This window comes from Gopherus flavomarginatus, chromosome 5, assembly GCF_025201925.1.
Source record: "Gopherus flavomarginatus isolate rGopFla2 chromosome 5, rGopFla2.mat.asm, whole genome shotgun sequence".
In the NCBI taxonomy this organism is placed as follows: Eukaryota; Metazoa; Chordata; order Testudines; family Testudinidae; genus Gopherus; species Gopherus flavomarginatus.
This window is the reverse complement of record NC_066621.1, coordinates 40,829,639-40,850,909: the sequence shown is the minus strand read 5'-3', so window position 1 is coordinate 40,850,909 and position 21,271 is coordinate 40,829,639. Positions and strand designations below refer to the sequence as shown.

Genomic DNA, 21,271 nt, shown 5'->3' with positions numbered 1-21,271 from the left:
CTTTTTTCCAAATAATTTATGAATATGTTGAATACAGTTGCTTATGGAACCCTGTTGCTTACCTCTCGCTATTGTGAAAGCTGACCGTTTATTCCTACCCTTTGTTTCCTGTCTTTTAACCAGTTACTGATCCATGACAGAACCTTCTCTCTTACCCCATGACTGTTTAATTCGCTTAAGAGCCTTTGGTGATGGACTTTGTCAAAGGTTTTCGGAAAGTCCGGGTACACTATATCCATTGGATCACCCTTGTCTGCATGTTTGTTGACCCCGCTCCAGGAATCCTAATAGATAGGTGAGGCATTATTGCCCATTACAAAAAAACATGATGACTCTTCCCTAACAAATCATGTTCATCTATGTATCTGTTCTTTACTATAGTTTCAACCAATTTGTCTGGTACTGAAATTAAACTTACTGTTGTAATTGCCAGGATCATCTCGGTATCATTTTTTGAACATCAGCATTATATTAACTTTCCTGCAGTCATCTGATACAGAGGTTCATTTCACTGACAGGTTACATACCACAGTTAGTAGTTGTGCAAATTTCTTCAGCACTCATGCTTGAATAACATCTGGCCCTGCAGTAAAGTCTGAACTAAGATGGAGTTGCTATAGGAGCTCACAATGGGGAACAGGGGTTGCTGGAGCTCCATCACCCAGTCCCAGAGCAATTGAGGCTGTGTGTCCTGCACTTGGGAAAAGTGATCACCCAGAGCGAGGAGGCTCTATAAGGAAACTTATGATCCGAGTCATTCTGCAGAGAGCTAATTTGGAACAAGGTGGGGGTGAGTTTAGCAGTGTAGATTGAGGAGACAGTGGTTGGGCATGTACAGAACCATGCATGGTACATAACTTACAGGTTCAGTTGTGTCTTTGCTCATCTAAGCAATGCCTCCTTGCCTACACTGCTATTTATAGTGCTGCTAGGAGGCATGCCAGGTGCGGGGATTTACATGCCACCCTAAAGAATGTGCAGTGTAGACATAGCCTTAGGGAGCAGCCTGCTTTGTCTCTCTCTGTTTCAGGGTTCTTGTATGTTATTGTTCAGAATTCTAAAGAAATAGAAGTGTTATGTTGCAACCTTCCAAAAGTGTATTTTAGGCTTACATCTAACGTCTCTATTTGTATGCTGTGAACATAACTCTGATTCCACTCAGTAGGGGTCAGGAGTATTGGTACACCATCCAGTTAACCACGAGCGTGGGCTGAGCACTTGGGAAGGTGGGGGTTACATGAAAGGTGTTTTATTTATTTAGAATAAAAATGGAGCAGACTGATTCAATGCTATTCTACCCAGGATCTGATAGCACAGAACTTTTAAGTGATATAATTGGCTTTAGTGAATTTACATCATGCAATGCACATTGTGTGGTTTTGATAAACACCTTACACATCTGTCACCTGAAAGAGCCTTTACACTGTTTCTGGCGATGCTGCTGTCATGGAGTTCTTGATTCCACCCCAGCATAGACCCCTTTCTCCTACCACCCTTCCCCGTTAGTTACTCTGAAGGATGTTATGCTAGATTTTCACTGAGTAACAATCACTTTTCTACTTAGCAGTTTCCTTACAGCACATTTCACATCCCTGTTCCTCAGGCTGTAGATCAGGGGGTTCAACATGGGGATCACTATTGTATAGAACACAGAGGCTATTTGATCTGTATCCAGTGAGTAGCTGGAGCTGGGTCGCAAATACATGAAAGAAATGGTTCCATGGAATATAGTCACAGCTGTCAAGTGGGAGGTGCAGGTGGCGAATGCTTTATGCCTGCCCTGGACAGAATGGATCCTCAGCACTGCAATTACAATAAGAATGTACAAGATGATGATGATCAGAAATGTGCACATTTCAAACAAACTGCCACAGGTAAAGAGTAGCCTCTAGTTGACAGAGACATCACTGCAGGAGAGTTTCAGGAGAGAGGTGAGATCACAGTAAAAGTTATTGATGACATTGGAGTCACAAAAGGATAACCTCTGCAAACTGCTTGTGTTTATCAAAGAGTTAATCAAGCCTGAGAAATACCATCCAACCACCAGCGTTATGCTGACTCTCTTGGTCACGGTGACCATGTAGAGCAGTGGGTTACAAATGGCCACATAACGATCATGCGCCATCGCAGCCAGGAGGAAGATCTCAGTGGTGACAAACACAACAAAGAAGCCGTATTGCATAATGCACCCACTATAAGAAATGGCTTTGCTCTCCTCTAAGAAATTGGCCAGCATATTGGGAGCAATGGTGGAGGAATAGCAGACATCTAAGAAAGACAAGTTGCTAAGGAAGAAGTACATGGGCGTGTGGAGTTGGAGGTCGATCTGAATTACCAAGATCACCCCTATATTCCCCATAACGGTGATGAGATAGATGAGAAAAAACGTGACGAAGAGCGGGACCTGCAGCTCCAGACGATCTGTTAATCCAACGAGAATGAACTTGGTCACTGTGGTGTGATTGTCTCCAGTCATTCATGTTAACTTTTTTGTTATCTGCAGGGAAAAATAATTAATCATGATGCTTATAGCAACTAATTTACATTTATTCAGCACTCTGGGCTTTTGAGTGCCCCATCTCCCTGTGAGCTTGCCTGCATATATATACCTGCTCCTGGAAATTTTCACTACATGCATCTGATGAAGTGGGTATTCACCCACGAAAGCTCATGCTCCAAAACGTCTGTTAGTCTATAAGGTGTCACAGGATTCTTTGCTGCTTTTACAGATCCAGACTAACACGGCTTCCCCTTTGATACCATCTCCCTGTGAGTGCTGGCAATAGCTGCAAGTTCTTCATAGAGTAGGCAGTAGACAAAACACTCTGGAATGCATAGCAACATATGACCTTAATGTACATAGTGCATCTGTAACCTGCTGGTTAGCATGCATTACGTTTGTCCCAACACTGTCTAATGTACAGAGGACGTGCTTCTGTTATAGCCCATTGCTTCAATGGCTGGCACTTTAGCCAAGCTGTAGACACTCCTGCTTGCATTCTAGAGAGTCCCAGTTCACTGCCTCTTGTTGGTTAACACAGTAACTGTCACTCATATGCATTACTGTAGCATCATCAATTGTATGATCGCGTTGCATACCTGAGTATATTCTTATAAATAAATCTAAATCCTTCAGACAAAAAGTTGTTTGAATCCATTGTGACTGCACAGTAGTTAATGCACTTACTCTCAAAATAACCCAGTGGTAGAGAGTGCAGAATTTGGCTTAGTGTCCCTTAAAATCATTCACATGACAATTACACTAAAATTCATATGTAGACAACATTGAGCACGTGAAATATAACACCACGGAGTACTAATGACAATGAGCTTGCATGTATAGTGATTTAGAAATAAATTACTATGTGAATTGTTTCAAAGGCCATGACACTATCAATAGTGTTTTGTTAATACACTTTACCGTGAAGGGGTCATTTTCAGTTAAGTAAAATAAAAGGGAAAAAGATCTAAAAAGTTATTTTCAGAAACCACCCACTGCCCCAGATCCACCCAAGACTTTGATAATTTCCATTGAAATAAGGAGGACCTGGGTTGGGTTGTTTAGGGAGAAATAAATAATTTGACACTGTGTTAAATTTTTAAAGGGCATATTTTGTTAATTAATTTTAACTCAGAAATTTATTAACAGATGCACTAGCAAATTCTCAGAAAATTCATTTGTTAGTTAGGGTGTAGTGCTGTAACTATGAGGGGGACATGACTTAAATATGTCCAGAGGCAACAGCTGTACACAGACAGATTAATAGGGGAGTACAAGGAAACAAGGAGTTAATATGGTCCACATGAAAGGTAGTGACCTCAGCACACCACAGTGAATTTCTGCTTAAGTGGAAGCAAACTCAGCCTTATCTGTGGCACTACCACCGTGTTATCCAGTATATACATTGTACTTAGAGCCACATGGACTTTTTTTTAGTGTTGCAGAAAAGTGAGTTTGTCATTTAGTTCTGCTTTACTGGTTAGAAATATATTGATAATTTTCATGTCAGTTGCATATATGTCTATATTTTGCACTAAATCCTGATCTTACTAAAGACAAGCGGCAAAACTTCAATTGGCTTCAAACTACCTGAACTCTAATAATGCATATGCAGAAGGGGAAAGAATTAAAAATGGCATCTGTACCTTTAACTTTGGGGTTGACTAACTTTTCTGTAAAACTGTTTGTCATCTTTGTAGCCATTTGCTTTGTTTAGGACCAGAATGTGATATGTTGGAACCCATGTTGAGTGGATGTGGTTGAATTTATTTTAACCAAATCATATTTTTATGAAAAATGCATTTTTTCAGAAAATGTTCGATGTAGTCTAACTTCCTCTGATGTGTCAGGGGGAAAAAAAGGGAAACAAACCCCAAATATTTGGGGTGGGATATTTTCAATATGTGATGAAATCTGGAACCTAAGACCCTACAGATTTTAATAACATTTTTTCAAACGCAAAATATGTACATAGAAAGGAGGGACTCTGCTGTTTTATTTTTGTGGGTTTTTTTGTAAAATCTGTGATGGTGATGGGGAAGCTACATGAAATTTCCCACAAAATTTAAAATTTAATTATCATTAAAAATTATGTAAATTAATTATAATTTAAAATCTCCAACCAGCTCTAAGGCTGCATAATACTCTACACCATGATGAACCAATGTAAATGAATGGTGCAATCTGAGGGTTAAGTTACTTCCCAACAATAGAGATTGTATCAAAGTCTTGCTCATCATGAACAATTTCTACATAATTTGCTTCCTATTATTTCAGCTTTCCAGCCTGCTAGCAACATTTCACTTTGACTAACCAATAAATAAGATAAAATAGAGTTACATTAAAAAGAAGATGCTTCTAACTCAGGAAAATACAGTGGTTTACTCCATTATTTATCCCTGTTAGTTCAAATACAGCCCCGTGGAACCTACCTGCTGATGAAAGCTGGCATTTACCGAAAGACTTGGAAGGATTTACATTAGTAAAAGGACGGATTTTTAAGATGAAGTGTTTATTGCTAGTTTATAAAGCCAAGACAGATTCCCTGGAGTTTTCAGATCTCTTTGATGACAGAATCGCATAATTAAGTGACTAAGACTCATGTTGCAGGCAGACATTTTGAGTGCAGAATAACTGCCCTCCGATGTATTGTTCTATTGGGAGTGGGGATGCGAGGAGAGATTTTTACTCATATGCTCACTATTCCTATTCCAGGTTTTTTTTTTTCCACAATGATAATTGATCTTCCACATTTGGGTGGAAGAAAGCCTAAAATAACCCCCCCAATTTCTGAGTCTATTCTATATAGACTTACATCACCATAATATCTGAGCATCCTCCTGCCGTGTATTGAGTGACATGATTGTTTATTCTCACCTCTTCTCCCCATTATTCCTGGGGGAATTCTGCACAATTGCATAAAGCAGAATTCATACCCAATTCATATTCTGTGCAGAATTTCCTGGATTGTCTGTGCACCGCTGTATTGCTCTCCCAGTAGATATCGGGGTGATTGAAGTTCCCCATGAGAACCAGAGCCTGTGATCTAGTAACTTCTAGTCCAGCCAGTCACATGGCTTGAATCAATGTCACTACTGGCCCAAAGGTCAATAACTCAAAGTTTGGGTATTCAGATCGGATCAAATCCTTTTTGGTCCATTATGGAGATACCGTGGTTTAGCTGCACTTATAAAGCAATTTGGAGGAGAATATAGTAACAAGCAAGGGAAAACAAACATACATCCTTGCATCCTAGTTTTATAGGGTGCTGCAGAGCCTGGAGGAGGATAGAAAACTCTGAATCTTTGATGAATTCTATAATTCTTCAACAAGGTCTCTGAAGTCTTATTCCACTGTCACTACTGAGACTGACAGATGGAACTGGGTTTTAGAGAAAATTTTGAAAAACAGAATATTTAAATTCAGAGAGGTAAATGGTAAAGGAGATGTAATGCAACATAGGCTCACTACAAGACGATCATGCCAGACTTACCTCATTTCCTTCTCTGGGAATATAACTGATATTTTTAGATAAAAGGAGTTCTGTAAATCTAATATATTTGGACTTTAGTAAAGCATTGACATGGTACCACATGGGAAATTATTAGTTAAACTAGAGAACAGAACAGGCCTTGTAAGGTGGAAAAGGAATTGACTAAACGGGAGAAAGACACAGGTTGTGCTGAAAGATGAATGATCAGACTGGAGAGAGCTTACTAGTGGAGTTCCTCAAGGGCTCGTCTTGGGACCAATCTTGTTCAATATTTTTATTAATGACTTTGGAACAAAAAGTAGGTATGTGCTAATGAAATTTGCTGATGATACAAAGTTGGGAGGCATCACCAAAACAGAGGAGGATCAGAATATTATACTGAAAGATTTGAATTGATCTTGAAGACAAGATTGACAGTCTTAGGATGAAATTCAATAGTACGAAGTGAAAGGTCTAAGGATCTAATAATCGGAACTTCTACAAGTTGTAGATCACAAGCTGGAAGCAAAAGAGGAGGAGAGAGACCGAGCTGTGGGGCTGATCACAAGGTGACCAGGAACCACCACTGTAATGAGACTGTGAAAATGCAAGTGCGACCTTGGGATGTATTAGGCTAGGTCAGTGATTCTCAACTTGTGGCCCAATCAGCACATGGCTGCAGCCCATGTGACATCCTCAGGGCCATACAGGTAGTACATACATTGTCTGGATGCGGCCCAAATGTTACATAGAGAGCTGCATATGCGGCCCGCCTTGGTAAATAGGTTGAGAACCACGGGGACAGGCATTCTCAGTAGAGAGAGAGAAGTATTAATGCCATTGTACGGCACTGGTAAGATGTCATTTGGAATAATGTGCACAATTCTGATCACCCAGGTACAGAGAACTTCATGAAAGGAGACTGGAAGAACTTGGCTTTTTTAGTCTCATAAAAAGAAGGTTGAGAGGGGCTAACATCAGGCACTATAACTACATTAAGGGGCTAATTACCAGGGAGAGTGATGAGCTATTTAAACTAATGGATGATGTTGTCACACGAACAAATGGATATAAACTGGACGTGAACAAATTCAGGCTGGAAATTATAAGAAGGTTTCTAACCACCACAAGGGGGAGGTTGTGGAACAGCCTCCCAACAGGAGTTGTGGGGGCAAACCGCTTAATTAGCTTTAATAGAGAACGGGATGAATTATGAGTCTGATTGTATGAAGGAGTTGCATGTTGGGGTTGCTTGTGATGGTGGGGACAGGGCTCAATAGCCCTGGGGTTCACTTGTGGTTTATGTCTTATGTTCCTATCGCAAAAGTTTCAGGCTTTCAGCTTGTCACTAGCAGAGGTTAGGAAGGGATATTTTTTCACCATTATATTCTGGGAGGGTTTTTTTTTTGTTGTTGTTGTTAAATATCTCCCTCTGAAGCATCAGGGATGGCCCAGGTTGGAGCTCACACCGTGAATGGAGAGGGCTGGTTCGCCGAGGTGGCACCGAGCATTCCCTCTCCCATGCTTGGCTATCTGACTAATTCTTGCTCACATGCTCAGGGTCCAATTGATCGCCACACATGGGGTTGAGAAGGAATTTTCCCCCAGATCAGATTGGCAGTGACCTGGGGGGTGTGGTTCAACTTCCTCAGAAGCATAGTATTGTGAGTCACTTGCCAGGATTATCTGGGTATATCTCACTCACTTATTTCCCTGCCATTACAGAGGTCTCAAGCACTGGTGCACCTCAGTCTTTGCTGTCCTCTGCCTGTGGCACATAACAGACTAGTCTTCTCTGGGTCTCATTTAGTTTGGTCTAATTGCTGTTGCTGGGTCCACTGTGCTGCTGTTGGGTGGTGTTGGTGGAGGTCAGTATTCATGGCATGTTCTCTGTGACCATAGAATCACAGAAATCAAGTCCAGTCCCCTGCACTCATGGCAGCACCATCTAGAACATCCCTGACAGGTGTTTGTCTAACCTGCACTTAAAAATCTCCAATGATGGAGATTCCACAACCTCCCCAGGCAATTTATTCCAGGGCTTAACCACCCCGACAGTTAGGAAGTTGTTCCTAATGTCCAACTTAACTTCCCTTGCTGCAATTTAAGCCCATTGCTTCTTGTCCTATCATCAGAGGTTAAGAAGAATATTTTTTCTCCCTCCTCCTATACATACCCACAGACTAAAGAAATAGCACCCTATTCCTATATGCTACAATATGAGGAGGAGGACATGATGGATTAGTTAACATGTTAGCATCACACTTATGTTTATTATTATTATTATTATTATTTTCAGAGCAGCCAGCAATGTGCAAAGTGTTTCAAAACTAAATCAGACTCATATGTTCCCCCCCCCCCCGCCAAGGGGCGTACAATCTCAGTATTAGACAAGAACTAATAAAGGCATGCAACAGACAGATAAGAATTATAGGCTTTACATCAATATTTTCCAGACTAACTAGAGAATAAATGGCAAAAAAAAAAACCTACCTTAGCACAGAGTTATGGTTGCCCCATGAAGGCTCATGCCATTCCAGAATGTTGAGTTCAGCAAAACTCAAACTTGTGAAAACCAGGAAATACAAAGTTCAGGGAAATGCCCACACAACCGTATCTCTGCCCACTGGAGCTGGTAATAACCACCGGGAATTATCTGCTTGCACTCCAGCTGCATTCACTGTACTGTAGAGTAGATGTACTGAATGGCAGAGGAATAAGTTGGAGCTGTGACTGAGATATGATGAGATATGGATCTCAGTCCGCCAGTGTGTGTGATCGAAGTAAAGGAGTCATATCAATCAATAGTTCTCAACCAGGGGTATGTGCAGCCCTGGGGGTACGCAGAGGTCTTCCATGGGGTACATCAACTCATCTAGATATCTGCCTAGTTTTCCAACAGGCTACATGAGAAGTGCTAGCGAAGTCACTACAAACTAAAATTATATACAGACAATGGCTTCTTTATACTGCTCTATGGCAGAAGAAAAAGAATTGACAAGGATTTGTAGGGGATCTTAATGCATGTCAGTCTGTTAGCAAGAGTTAGGCTAATTGTAACCCTAATGACGTGAGATTTGTAGAAGCGAGAATTGTGTAAGGCGAGTAGGAAAGAACTGTGTAAAAAGTTATCACGACCTTGCACTGATAATTAAATATGTAGACTGGAGCCCAACATGGGGCAAATAAGATAGCAGGATAGCCTATGTATAAACAAAATGCAGCTGTTGCTCATTATTGTCTGTATTATTGCTTGTTATTGTCTGTAACAAAGGTATAAATGATTGCTGTAATTGTTTACCTGTTGAGAGACCTGTCCGGGACTGGGGTGACCCAGTGTCCTAGGGCACTCCCTCCCTCTATTGCAATTGCTGGAGTTAGAATAAAGTATTTGATTTTGCTGCACCCAAACAAAAAGCGAGAACTGAGTTTTTCTCCGACAGTACTATATCTGTGTTTCTCAACGGGAGAGTTGCAATCTATTTTATAATTATATGATTAAAAGGAGAAAGGAAGCAAGTTTTCAGTACTAGTGTGCTGCAACACTTGTATTTTTATGTCTAATTTTGTAAGCAAGTTGTTTTTAAGTGACATGGAACTTGGGGGTACATAAGATCAAATCCACCTCTGGAAAGGGGTCCAGTAGTCTGGAAAGGTTGAGAACTCCTGATATAAATCATAAAAATATAGGACTGGAGAGGACCTCAATAGTCCATCTAGTCCAGTCCTCTTCAGTGAGGCAGGACCAAGTATTATCTGGACCATCCCTGACAGGTGTATGTGTCCTTTGAGGTTCCTATTGACATCATTCCAATACCAAACAATGTAGGTTATGTCAGGAGCAGGGCAGCGGGTTTTTCTTGTCATGGGTATTGTCAGTCGTGAGGTGGGAGACAAGAGCAGTTTGTAGATTTAATGTTGGGTATGAGGAAGTATAGAATCTGTTAATTTTAAGAGAAGCTGTTTGGGGGAAGGAGCTGTATTTCAGGAACTCTGTGATCAAATGGCCCCAAATTGGGTTTATAGCAGAGCCCCATGCCCCCATGAGACACAACAAATTGTGAGGCAATCTGACTGTTCTAACTGCTCTAAAAGCTACACCACAGTTAAACAGAAAGCTGTCCTTAACTATAGCTGAGTTCTCATTCTGCTAATAGTATTGGGTGTTTCCATTTTTAGGTGCCCAAGCTGAGACCTCTTAGAAAGATTTTAGAGGGCAGGTGCTCAGTGCTGCCTGATAATCCAGTCCTGGGAAGTGGTCTCAGGTTGGGAACTGAAAAATGGAAGCATTCAAAATCAGTACTCACTTTTCAAATGTAGACCAGTAAGTATACAGCGAGGTGGCTACTTTGGTGCAATATGTGATCTTATCAGTAGCCGCGCACCTCACAATCTTCAATGTACTTACCCACCTGTGAGATAGGGACGTGCCCTTATTCCCATTTTACAGCCGGAAATGTCAGGCCCAGAGAGACTAAGGCCCGTTTTACACTAGGAATTTTAATTAGAAAAATCCACTCCCCTGAGAGACATAGCTGTGCCGACCCAATCCCCAGTGTAGACAGTGCTTGGTCAAGGAAGAATTCTTCTGTTGACCTAGCTATCGCGTCTTGGGAAGATTGATTATCTCCACCAATGGAGAACCCCTTCCATAAGCATAGGTAGTGCCCACACTGTAGCACTTCAGGAATACAGCTGTGCCTCCGTAGCATTTTACTTGTAGACAAGCCATGAGATCAAGATTCTTAAAGGCACCTAACCCACATTGAAAAACTAGTTCTTAGTGACCTAATCAAGGTCACATGGCAGGAACTTGAACTGAGACCTCATTAGCCTTAGGTGGGCCAATGGGTCATCCTTCTTCTTGCATGTGTATGTAAAATGATTTTTGTCTATCTATCCGCACATCAATCTGTCTAGCTATGCATCCAGCCCTGTGCATAACCATCAATCTGTCAGTCTATCTACAAATATACCTCCACATATACAATGTACTTTATTTCTTTGTAAAGTGATGGTTGGTGTGGGGTGTGGGTGCTTGTCATAAACAGATAGCTAAGGGTTAATGTCTCTTTCACCTGAAGCACCTGACCAGAGGACCAATCGGGAAACCGGATTTTTTCAACTCTGAGTGGAGGGAATTGTGTGTCTGAGTCTTTTGTCTGTCTGCCTGCTTTCTCTGAGCTTTGGAGAAGCAGTTTCTACTTTCTAGTCTTCTGTTTCTAAGTGTAAGGACAAAGAGATCAGATAGTAAGTTATATGGTTTCTTTTCTTTGGTATTTGCATGAATATAAGTGCTGGAGTGTTTTGATTTGTATTCTTTTTGAATAAGGCTGTTTATTCAATATTCTTTTAAGCAATTGACCCTGTATTGTATCATCTTAATACAGAGAGACCATTTGTATATAATTTTCTTTCTTTTTATATAAAGCTTTCTTTTAAGACCTGTTGGAGTTTTTCTTTACTTCAGGGAAATTGAGTCTGTACTCACCAGGGAATTGGTGGGAGGAAGAAATCAAGGGGAGATCTGTGTGTTGGATTGCTAGCCTGATTTTGCATTCCCTCTGGGGGAATAGGAAAGTATTTTTGTTTCCAGGACTGGGAACAGAGAGGGGGGAAGGGAAAAAGGATTATTTCCCTTTGTTGTGAGACTCAAGGGATTTGGGTCTTGGGGTCCCCAGGGAAGGTTTTTCAGGGGGACCAGAGTGCCCCAAAACACTCTAATTTTTTGGGTGGTGGCAGCAAGTACCAGGTCCAAGCTGGTAACTAAGCTTGGAGGTTTTCATGCTAACCCCCATATTTTGGACGCTAAGGTCCAAATCTGGGACTAAGGTTATGATAGTGCTGAGGTGACAGGAGTGGCAAACTGAAGAAATTAAATTCTTGGTATCATCTCTTTGTGTTTCTTGATACACTAGCTGACACAGTTTGGTAGCAAATGAAACCAATGAGGAAGATACTTATCCTTGCAGACATCACATAACAATGCATAATGGAAAAGCTACAACACTGTTACTGGACATTGTTATCAAGTGAAATTACGCCTTCCTGAATTATCTGGCTCAAGTTTCCATTTCTTTACTGTCTTCTCCTGTATATCACATAATTAAGGATATTTCTGCATGTTGACGTAATGACTTAGAACTAGCTCATGCCTGTGCTCCAATACTGATCAGTAAAAAAGTCCCCATATTTACATATAGCAAGGAATAATTTTCTGATATATCATTCTCCTTAAGGCATCCTTCACCTCCTTCTTCCTCAGGCTGTAGATCAGGGGGTTCAGCAGGGTATAGAACACAGCCAACACTTTATCCTGATCTGCTAAGTCGCTGGAGATGGGGCACAGATACATAAAGAAGAGAGTCCCATACAGCATAGCAACGACCGTCAGGTGGGAAGCGCAGGTGTTGAAGGCTTTGTGGCTGCCCTCAGCAGAGCGGATCCTCAGGATGGCAAAGATGATACATGTGTAGGAGACAAGGATGATCATAATGGTGACAATGGTTGCTATAGCTGAAAAAGTGAAATGCACCAGCTCATCGATGCGAATGTTGGAGCATGAGATCTTTTGGAGAGGGGGGATGTCACAGAAGAAATGATCGAGGACATGGGAGTGGCAGAAGGACAGACAAAACAAAGAACTAGTGTGGGTGATTGCAATGGCAAAGGCATAGAGATAAGAGCCCAGCACCAACTGGATGCAGACTCTCCTGGACATAACAACATGATAAAGCAATGGGTTGCAGATGGCTACAAAGCGATCGTAGGCCATCACAGCCAGGAGGCAAAGCTCGGTGTTGGCACAGAGAGAGAGGAAGAAAAACAGAAATACACGCCCTGAAAAAAAAATGTCTTTAGTCTCTGTGGAAAAGATTACCAGCGTCTTTGGGGCAATCACAGAGGAGTAGCCAATATCTAAGAAAGACAAGCTGCTGAGGAAAAAATACGTGGAGGTGTGGAGTCGGGGATCAACACGGATTGACACGATCATCCCTAGATTCCCCACCAGGGTACAGAAATAGATGAAGGAGAATACCATGAAGAGGATGATTTGCAGCTTTGGATTTTCTGTTATTCCCTGGAGGATGAAGCCAGTCACTGTGGTATAATTCCCTAGTGCCATTTATCCTGTAGATGCTCTCTGCGACCAAAGAAGGGACAAATGAGAGGATAGAACAATGAGTATTTCAAAATATCTCCAATGACTCCTCTGATGTACAGTAAAGTTGGTGTTATCACTTGTCACAGAAATGAGATACGAAACAGAATATTTAATAGGGGACTAATGTGTAAAGCTAAATTGGAAAATGGGTTTTTATTTTTTTCATTTCCCTTGGAAAATTCCATGTTTTCATGGGGAAATAATATAAAATAGTTTGGTGTAATCTAATACATTTTGTCTGAAATCAGAAGTATTTTGATTGTGAATTGTGCACTACGGGAAATGTAGTCCAAGCAGTGAGCCCTACCTATAGAAGAGAATGGGTACACGAGGAACTTGAACTACAGCTCCCATGAAAGACCATGCAACATTCCCAATTAATTAAATTATAATTGTTGGGTGGAAGGGCAAACAGTTGAAATTTTCCATGGACAATTTGAATGAAAATTGGTTTTGACTGTTTGTTTTTAATTTAATCTTGCAATTTTGCATAGAAAAACATTCATATTTTCCTACTTCCTTGGTGGGTAGTGTTCCCACTCCCTCTATGAATGTCTGAACCAATACTGATGGAAGCCAAAGGCAGTTTTTCCATTGGCTACAGTGCACTTTGGAGCAGGCCCTTTAAGAAAATGTTAAAACTTGATATTGACAGCTAAAGGAGTGCAAAGGGATGAAAAGTAGTATTCCATGTATTTCAACTTTCTGAGCTAACTGATAAGATATTTTCAAGGCAACTAACAATTATAAATTTATGTCAACTAAGAGGAGGGGAAAACACATCCTCCTTTTTTTTAACAAAACATTAAATATGGGATTTTTCAGTGCACCAAATCAGAATATTAAAAGCAGAGTCACAAAGCACAGGCCTGTGTTGTTTAAGCAAAATAACCAGGATCATCAACTAGAAGGCAGCAGCAGTCTCAGAAAGCTCTGCTCATGTTCTGGCCAACAGAGACAGGACAAATAGCCACATTGTGAGAGTCTGGATTGCAATTAGTGCTATACCGTTTTTCTGTGGATTTTGCTGTCCTGACAGTCTAGATCCTGCAAAGGGCACATCCATTCTTCCTGGTTTACCTCAATGGAGGTTATTTTTTCAGCTCCCCACAGTATCAGTACTCAATATACTTGCACAGCAACCTAACGTGCAAAAATGCAATATGAGAGATGCAATTGTCCTCCCTGTTTGTTCCTGAAGTTTTCATGTTTGCAATTAAAAGAAGCCAGATATCTAGCTACTTGATAGCCCCCTGGTTCCAGTCAGTCTAAAGACAAGAGCTATTATTTGCACAAAACTTTATAGGGAAAAGATGGATTTTAACCTAAAGCCATACCTAGTTCAGCCACATTTTCATGACTTTCCAGGTAGGGCAGTTAATAAACGGCTGGGCCTTTGCTTAAGATTTGACTCACTGTGGAATGGCATGTCACATTACCCAGTGTTGGATAACTATGTACTGAAGGACCTATGGAAGTGCAGAATGACCAGCAAATTAAACCGGAGGTGATCTTTGAAAAAATAAAGTGTTTACATTAACTAATCAGCCAAACTCTACCCAAACCCAGTTCTGCTTTGTGTTTAAACCCTACATAAAATCCAATGCATTCAGACCAGCGTGGAGCTGCTGTTTGAAGCATCTCATCTGGGCTGTTCAAAACAATTTATGAAAATTAGATGTACTGATCCATTTGAAATTAAGTAAGAGATGGGCATCCACCATCCATGGCATTCACCTGCTCTCAGTAGCATGACAATTGCACACCTCACAACCTTTAATGTTTTTAGCCTTATTACACCCCTGTGAGGTTGGGAATTACGACCATCTCCATTTCACAGTTGGGAAACTGTGGCACAATGAGATAAAGCAAGTTGTGAAGATCACTCAGGAAGTCTTTGACAGAACAAGTAGTTGAATCCTGGTTTACCAAGTCCAGGATTAGCACCTCAGCCATGGGAACATCCTTATGTCTGACTTCCTAGCCCGCCTCTGAATATCCTTGTCCTAGCTTAGGCTTTTTCCACTGCAGTTTCCTGTGCCTCCCATATGTTATTCATTGTCTTTAGACTTTAAAGATCTAAAAGACATCTGTGCCAGCTTTAGATGCCTTAATAGATGAGTAGAAACACAATCCACATCGAAACAGCAAATGCAAGTGCAGTGAACAACTCAGCCATCTCAAAACACATCCGGACACAAACGTACCCTCCCCTGATCTCCTGAAAAAGATGTACATCTTTTGTAATCAGGACTGGCGGAGCTAGATCCTGAGATGACATAAACTGGAATAGCTTGAGGATCTGTAAATCAAGCACTTTAATATTTTGAGAGCATTTTTGTTTTAAGTCTTTGACAAATAAAAAAAATACATGCTGAACAATCTGTGTACATAAATATTCCTTTCTCCTTTCTCCTGGGATATGTGTTGTGTGCTCAAACTGGTCTCTCCTGGACAACTTCTTGTTACTTTCTGATTCAGGCTACATTTGCTCACCAACGGCTGTACATGTTGCTGGCCCTTTGGGGAACAGTTTCCCAACCCCAAGACTGTACATATGCAAAAAATCCAGTTCCCTTTTTGAGGTTACCCTGTGTTTTCCCCTCCCAGCACTGAGTCCTTCCCTCCCCTCTTTTCCTTGAGGGCTGTGGTCTCTGCTGTCAGGGCTAAGAGTGTCTACATTTTGATCAGAGTCACCTTTTCCCAGCATCTTTCCCATCACTGCTCTCCGTGTCTCACCAGCCTGGTGGACAGGGGCGGCTCCAGGCACCAGTGCTCCAAGCGCATGTCTGGGGCAGCAAGCCGCGGGGGGCGCTCTGCCGGTTGCCACTAGGGCGGCAGGCAGGATGCCTTCGGTGGCTTGCCTGCGGAGGGTCCACTGGTCCCGCGGCTTTGGTGGACCTCCCACAGGTGTGCCTGCAGAGGGTCTGCTGGTCCTGCGGGACCAGCGGACCCTCCATGCTTGGGGCGGCAAAATGTCTAGAGCCACCCCTGCTGGTGGAAAACCCAGCTCCCCCACATCAGTCAGGTCATTTCAATTCTCACAAACTACCACCTGGCAATTTCCTGGTCTCAGCTCCTCTGTTATCACAGGCATTGGAGTTGCATCTTGATGCAAAGGGACACAGATACTTTCCAAAAACTTATCAGAAATAGCATCCTGAAAAGCTGGGACCTGGATTGGGGTATCCTCTGCCACCCCTTTCTCTGTCCCTGAGAAGTCCAGGAAGTCGGTCACACGGTTCCCTCTCAAAACCTGGGCCATGGCCTGAGTGCCTGGGTGCACAGATGCTAACTCGGCCATTCGGTCCTGGGCATCTTTTCCCAAGAGACCAGTGAGGAGACATTCCTGTATTTTCACTATTCCTCCCCAGTTCCCTTGTCTGTGTGCCCTGCTAAGACACATTTCTCTGTGCTTCCTCGGAAGGGGTCCATCCGTTGTTCAGGTTCAAAACTCTGCCAGCTAACAACTGAAAGAGTTTCCTTAATCAGTGACAACCCCTCTCCTGCCCTTGATCCTGAGGGTGTGTTGCCTTCTGCTGGAAAGGAGCCACTCTCAGCCCCTCCCATGCTTGGAAGCCTCCTGCCTTCCTGTGTTACAGAGTCACAGGAACCCTCACCCACCCCAGTGGTTTCTGAGATCCCGTTACCCTCCTCTGGGCTTCTCCCTGGGACACATTTCAGTCTGCTCCCTAGGGCGGGGTCTGCCTCTGGTTCAGCTGCAACCTGCTGGTAGCTGACAACCTGGACAATTCTCTCCCTGGCAGGCATCACACCTCCATCCCTTCCTGAGGTGGTGGTGTGCTGGGAAATCCCGCGCCACTCGGAACCAAACAGTAGCATCTCAGCAGATAGGAACCTGATCCAAAACCCACTGAACTCACCAGAAGAACTGCCACTGACCAGTGGGCTTTGGCAAAAGCCAGTGAGCACTTCTGTCTGTAGGGCAGCTATCGTCCAGCATAAAAGATACTTCAGAGAATTTAAAACAAACATATTTGTCCTTCCACCTGCCCGTCCCCTCATTTCCAGATTGAACATCATTGAAAAATCCAATATTATTGCCACACAACACACTTTTATTATTCTACAATATTCCCTTTATCATTTGCAGATGCCAGAACTGATCTCAAAACCTCACATACTTACCTCATTATTGCATTCTGTCTATGGACTACTTTCAAGAGCTGGGTTCCCTTTTAAGTATAACTTATGCTGAGCTAGAAAAGGGCAAAGAACCAAAATCATTTGTACCAAAAAAATCTTAGTTCTGAGTGGATCAGTCTAATGATGCAGCCATTTGCAGAAATTTGAAATGAAAGAGATTTTTTCCCCCCACATCCAAAATAAATGATCTAATTTGCCTCTACTGTGCTTCTCAGTTCCAAATGGATCACATCAGGATGATGGATAGGTTTTGTGGCAAATTGCCAGCACTATTATGATGGGTCTCGCATTTTCTCTTCTTTGGGGTGGGGTTCAGGGTGCCATTTCTTGCCCCTGAATTGGACTATTAATTGCCCCACTAGTGTCCTTGAGGAGGGGAGTGGAGAGGGAGGGACCTGGGCCTGCCCTTTACTCCAGGTCCCAGCCCAGAGGCCCTGAGGATAGTGGTGAACCACTTGAACTGGCAGTTCCTTCCCCTGGGCTACTTCCCTCTCCTGCCCTTCAGCTTGTGGGGGCTTCCTGCCCTTCCTCTGCACAAACCAGGTGCCCCTGTACCTAGGGTCATGGACTTCTTAGCCCACCGCAGCACTCCTCCAAACTTTCCTCTGCTTCCCTTCAAACTGTTCTCTGTTCCAACACCAATCTTCTCTTCTCCAACTCCTTCAAACTGTTCTCTGCTCCAGCACCAATCCTTTCTGCTCCAACTCCTTCAAACTGTTCTCTGTTCCAACACCAATCTTCTCTGCTCCAACTCCTCCAAACTGTTCTCTGCTCCAGCACCAATCCCTTCTGCTCCAACTCCCACACTGTCTGATTGAAGCAGGGTTTTTTTTATCATGTGACTGACTGCAGGTGCTCTAATTGGTGTCAGGTGCTCTAGTTAATCTATAGCAAACTTTCTTCCCCTTACAGGGAATAAGGCTCCCTTCTAACCCTCTCCTGCTGCCCTCTGGCCATGCTGTATCACAGTTTATATCTGGTTTAGTGGCATATTAGTGCAAAGTCCCTGAAGCATCTCAGAGCTCTGAATCTCTAGCCAGGCACTGATGGGATCATCAAAATGTCCCTCATCTCTCCCGGGAGCTAGGAAGAATCACTTGTGGATTTGCTGGGTGTTTTGTTTACTCTTTTTTCCTCTTTCAAAGGGATGTGCTCATTGCAGAAATATGGATACGCTTCACATAGAGAAGCCCTTCTCTCCAAGAATAGGTTGTGAAATAGACTCAAAACTAAAGGAGCGTTTCCTGCTTTTAAGCCTAAAACCCCAAATGACAGCTAAAGACACTCAGATAACTCTGTCATAGGGCCTGATCCTCATCAAGTATAAATCAACATAGCCCCATATAGGTCAACAAAGATATTCTGACTTACATCCACTGGGAAGTTGGCCAGTTTTGTCTGGATCAAATTCTACCCTTGGCTACAGTAGGGTAAATCCAGAGGAACTCCACTGACTTTACTGCAATTACGCTTGATTCACACAGAGAAAACCAAGAGCACAGTTTGGCCCATGACATAGGTGAGATAGACATACCATGGAGCCAGAAGGATGGAGGATGGTTGTTCACAGATTCATTACCAGTTCCTCTGAAAATGTCAAATAATTTTGTTATAAAAGTTGAAACAAAACTAGTTGTTATAACATATTAAACATGATATTTAATATAATTAAAATATTCTATTATATAATGTTATATCAAATAGCACAACTTTACTTGTGTCTGTCTGTCTGCTCTAGGAAGCACGCTTCCAGATGCAGCCTACACATACCTCAGTTCCATTTTTCAGGAAATATCATTTCAATATCCTTTCTGCTATTCCTCTTCCCTAAAGCCTATCAGGCAATGACTTCTCCCCAAGAAGGGGAATAAACTCACAGCGTATGGTTGTATCTTAGGCCTGCTCTACATCAGAAATCCACATCCCTGTGCAATGCAGTAAGGCCAACCTAAGGTCCTATGTAGACAGTGTTAGGTCAAAGGAAGAATTCTTCTGTCAACCTCGCTATTGCCTCTCGAGAAGGGGGATTGCCTACCCCAACAAGAGACTCCCTCCCATCAGTGCAGGTCGTGTTTACAGTGTAGTGTTTTAAGTGTGAAACACCTTTACATTAAGTGGACCTAGCTTTAAGTCACACAGAGTATTTCTTTACTGCAGCTGGGAGCTCGCCTCCCAACCCGGTTAGGCAGACTCACTTTAGCTCCTCTCGAGCTAGCGTGCTAAAACTTGCCCTTTAGCGATTACGACACTGGCAGTGGTTTTGGTTAGCCATATGAGTTCAGACTCAGGGGTCACACACGTTGCTCTAACACGCTGCTTGGAAATGCTCTTGGTTCAACAGAGACGTAGAACAGAAAATCTAATCCAAAGAAGCAATCGGATGTTTAAGCTTATAGAAGAGAGGACCTTTAAACAAAAAGTGCTGCTCAATATTCATTGTAATATATAATTATAATAATGGTTCCTTCTGGCCTTAAAATCTGTAAATCTATCTTATCCCTTAGGCAGTCTGACATGTTAGTTTTGCTTTCCTGACTATGGCTGCATATAGGAACATAGGCCCCGAGCCTCAACAGTGTTTGGGCACCTAACTCCCAAGGATTTGGGCCATAAGAAATTAGCTTAATGGATCAGGTTACAGTGGTACCCAACCTTATTACACAGGTGGGCCACATGAACGAAACACTGGGGGTCAAGCAGATTCTACACATTTTAATAAGATTTAAAGTCGCTGATGTTGATTTATATTTTAAGTTCAGCTTGTTTCATGTGTCTTTGGATTGTTTCTATGTACACGATTGTCTATTTACACACATGTGTAAATTAAAATGATGTAAACATGGCACCAAAACACTAATGAATTGGCCCCTAGGTGCTGGACCCAGGGGTGCTGCTGCTGCACCCCCTGGCTTGAAGTGGTTTCCATCATATACAGGGTTTACAGTTTGGTTCAATGGCTTCCAGCAGCCCCATTATAAAAATTGTTTCAGAGCCCCTGAATTGGCTGTCAGTAGATTGTGTTGAAGCAGGCTGCAGACCTTACAAAATGCTCTGGCGGCTCATATATGGACTGCAGGACATAGGCTGGGCACCCCAGTATCAGAACAATGGGAGATACAATCCTGCCAGACACCCCCGAGCTCTTTGAGGAGAATTGCAACACGAGACATCCACATAACAGCTCCCCCAAGGCTGCAGGGCAAATAGACATTTTTGGTTTTCAGCCAAAAGTTTTAGGCTGAACATTTCTGGGGTTTAATTTTTTCTTTAAAAAAAAACCCAACAACAAATAATTTACTGTGTAAAAACTCCCCTGTTTTGTGACAAGCACCAGTATTTCCATGGTTCAGGTCTGAATTTGCCAACTTTCCATTTCACTGGGGAGAATTTGTCATTCAGCTCTCCACAGTAACACCAGAAAATGTTTCACTGGCAGCTACTGACCTTAGAACACAGAATTGTGCGTGAGCTGTTCAAATCCTTTATCAACAGTTAATTTTACCTGCCACTGAGCTGCTTATTCCCCCAACTCTCAGCTAGGTCCCTCTGAAGTTTTTTCTCTCATTCCCCAGCCTGGACTCACCAAAGCAATTCCATGTCATCTGCAAATTTTGCCACCTCACGGCTCGCCCCCTGTACCAGATCATTAATAAATATTTGAAACACCACCAGTCCTAATGCGGAACATTGTATCAACCCATATTTTACCTGTTGCTGTGTTGAAATTGATGGTTTATTCCACTCTTTGGCCCAGATGCTCAAAGGTAGGTAGGCTCCTAATTTCCACTGAAATCAACGGACGTTAGGAGGCTAGATATCTCTGAGGATCTGGCACTTGTTTTCTGTTGCACAACCATTTTCTCATTTGTGACAGCATTTTGCCTCATATTCTATGTCTACCTAACTTCCTTAATATCCTCATGTGAGGGACTTTGTCAAAGAAAATCCAAGTATATTATGTCAGATG

At 42.4% G+C, this 21,271-nt stretch overlaps 1 protein-coding gene and 1 pseudogene across 1 annotated transcript; both read right to left on the bottom strand.

Moving 5' to 3' along the window:
• Window positions 1–1,534: 1,534 nt before the first annotated feature.
• Window positions 1,535–2,521, bottom strand: LOC127051065 (olfactory receptor 1052-like; annotated as a pseudogene).
• A 9,644-nt stretch (window positions 2,522–12,165) lies between these two features.
• LOC127051076 (olfactory receptor 1020-like) lies at window positions 12,166–13,098 on the bottom strand. The gene has a single exon (XM_050952953.1). The coding sequence runs from the start codon at window positions 13,096–13,098 to the stop codon at window positions 12,166–12,168; it is 933 nt and encodes a 310-aa protein (XP_050808910.1).
• Between the last annotated feature and the right edge of the window lie 8,173 nt (window positions 13,099–21,271).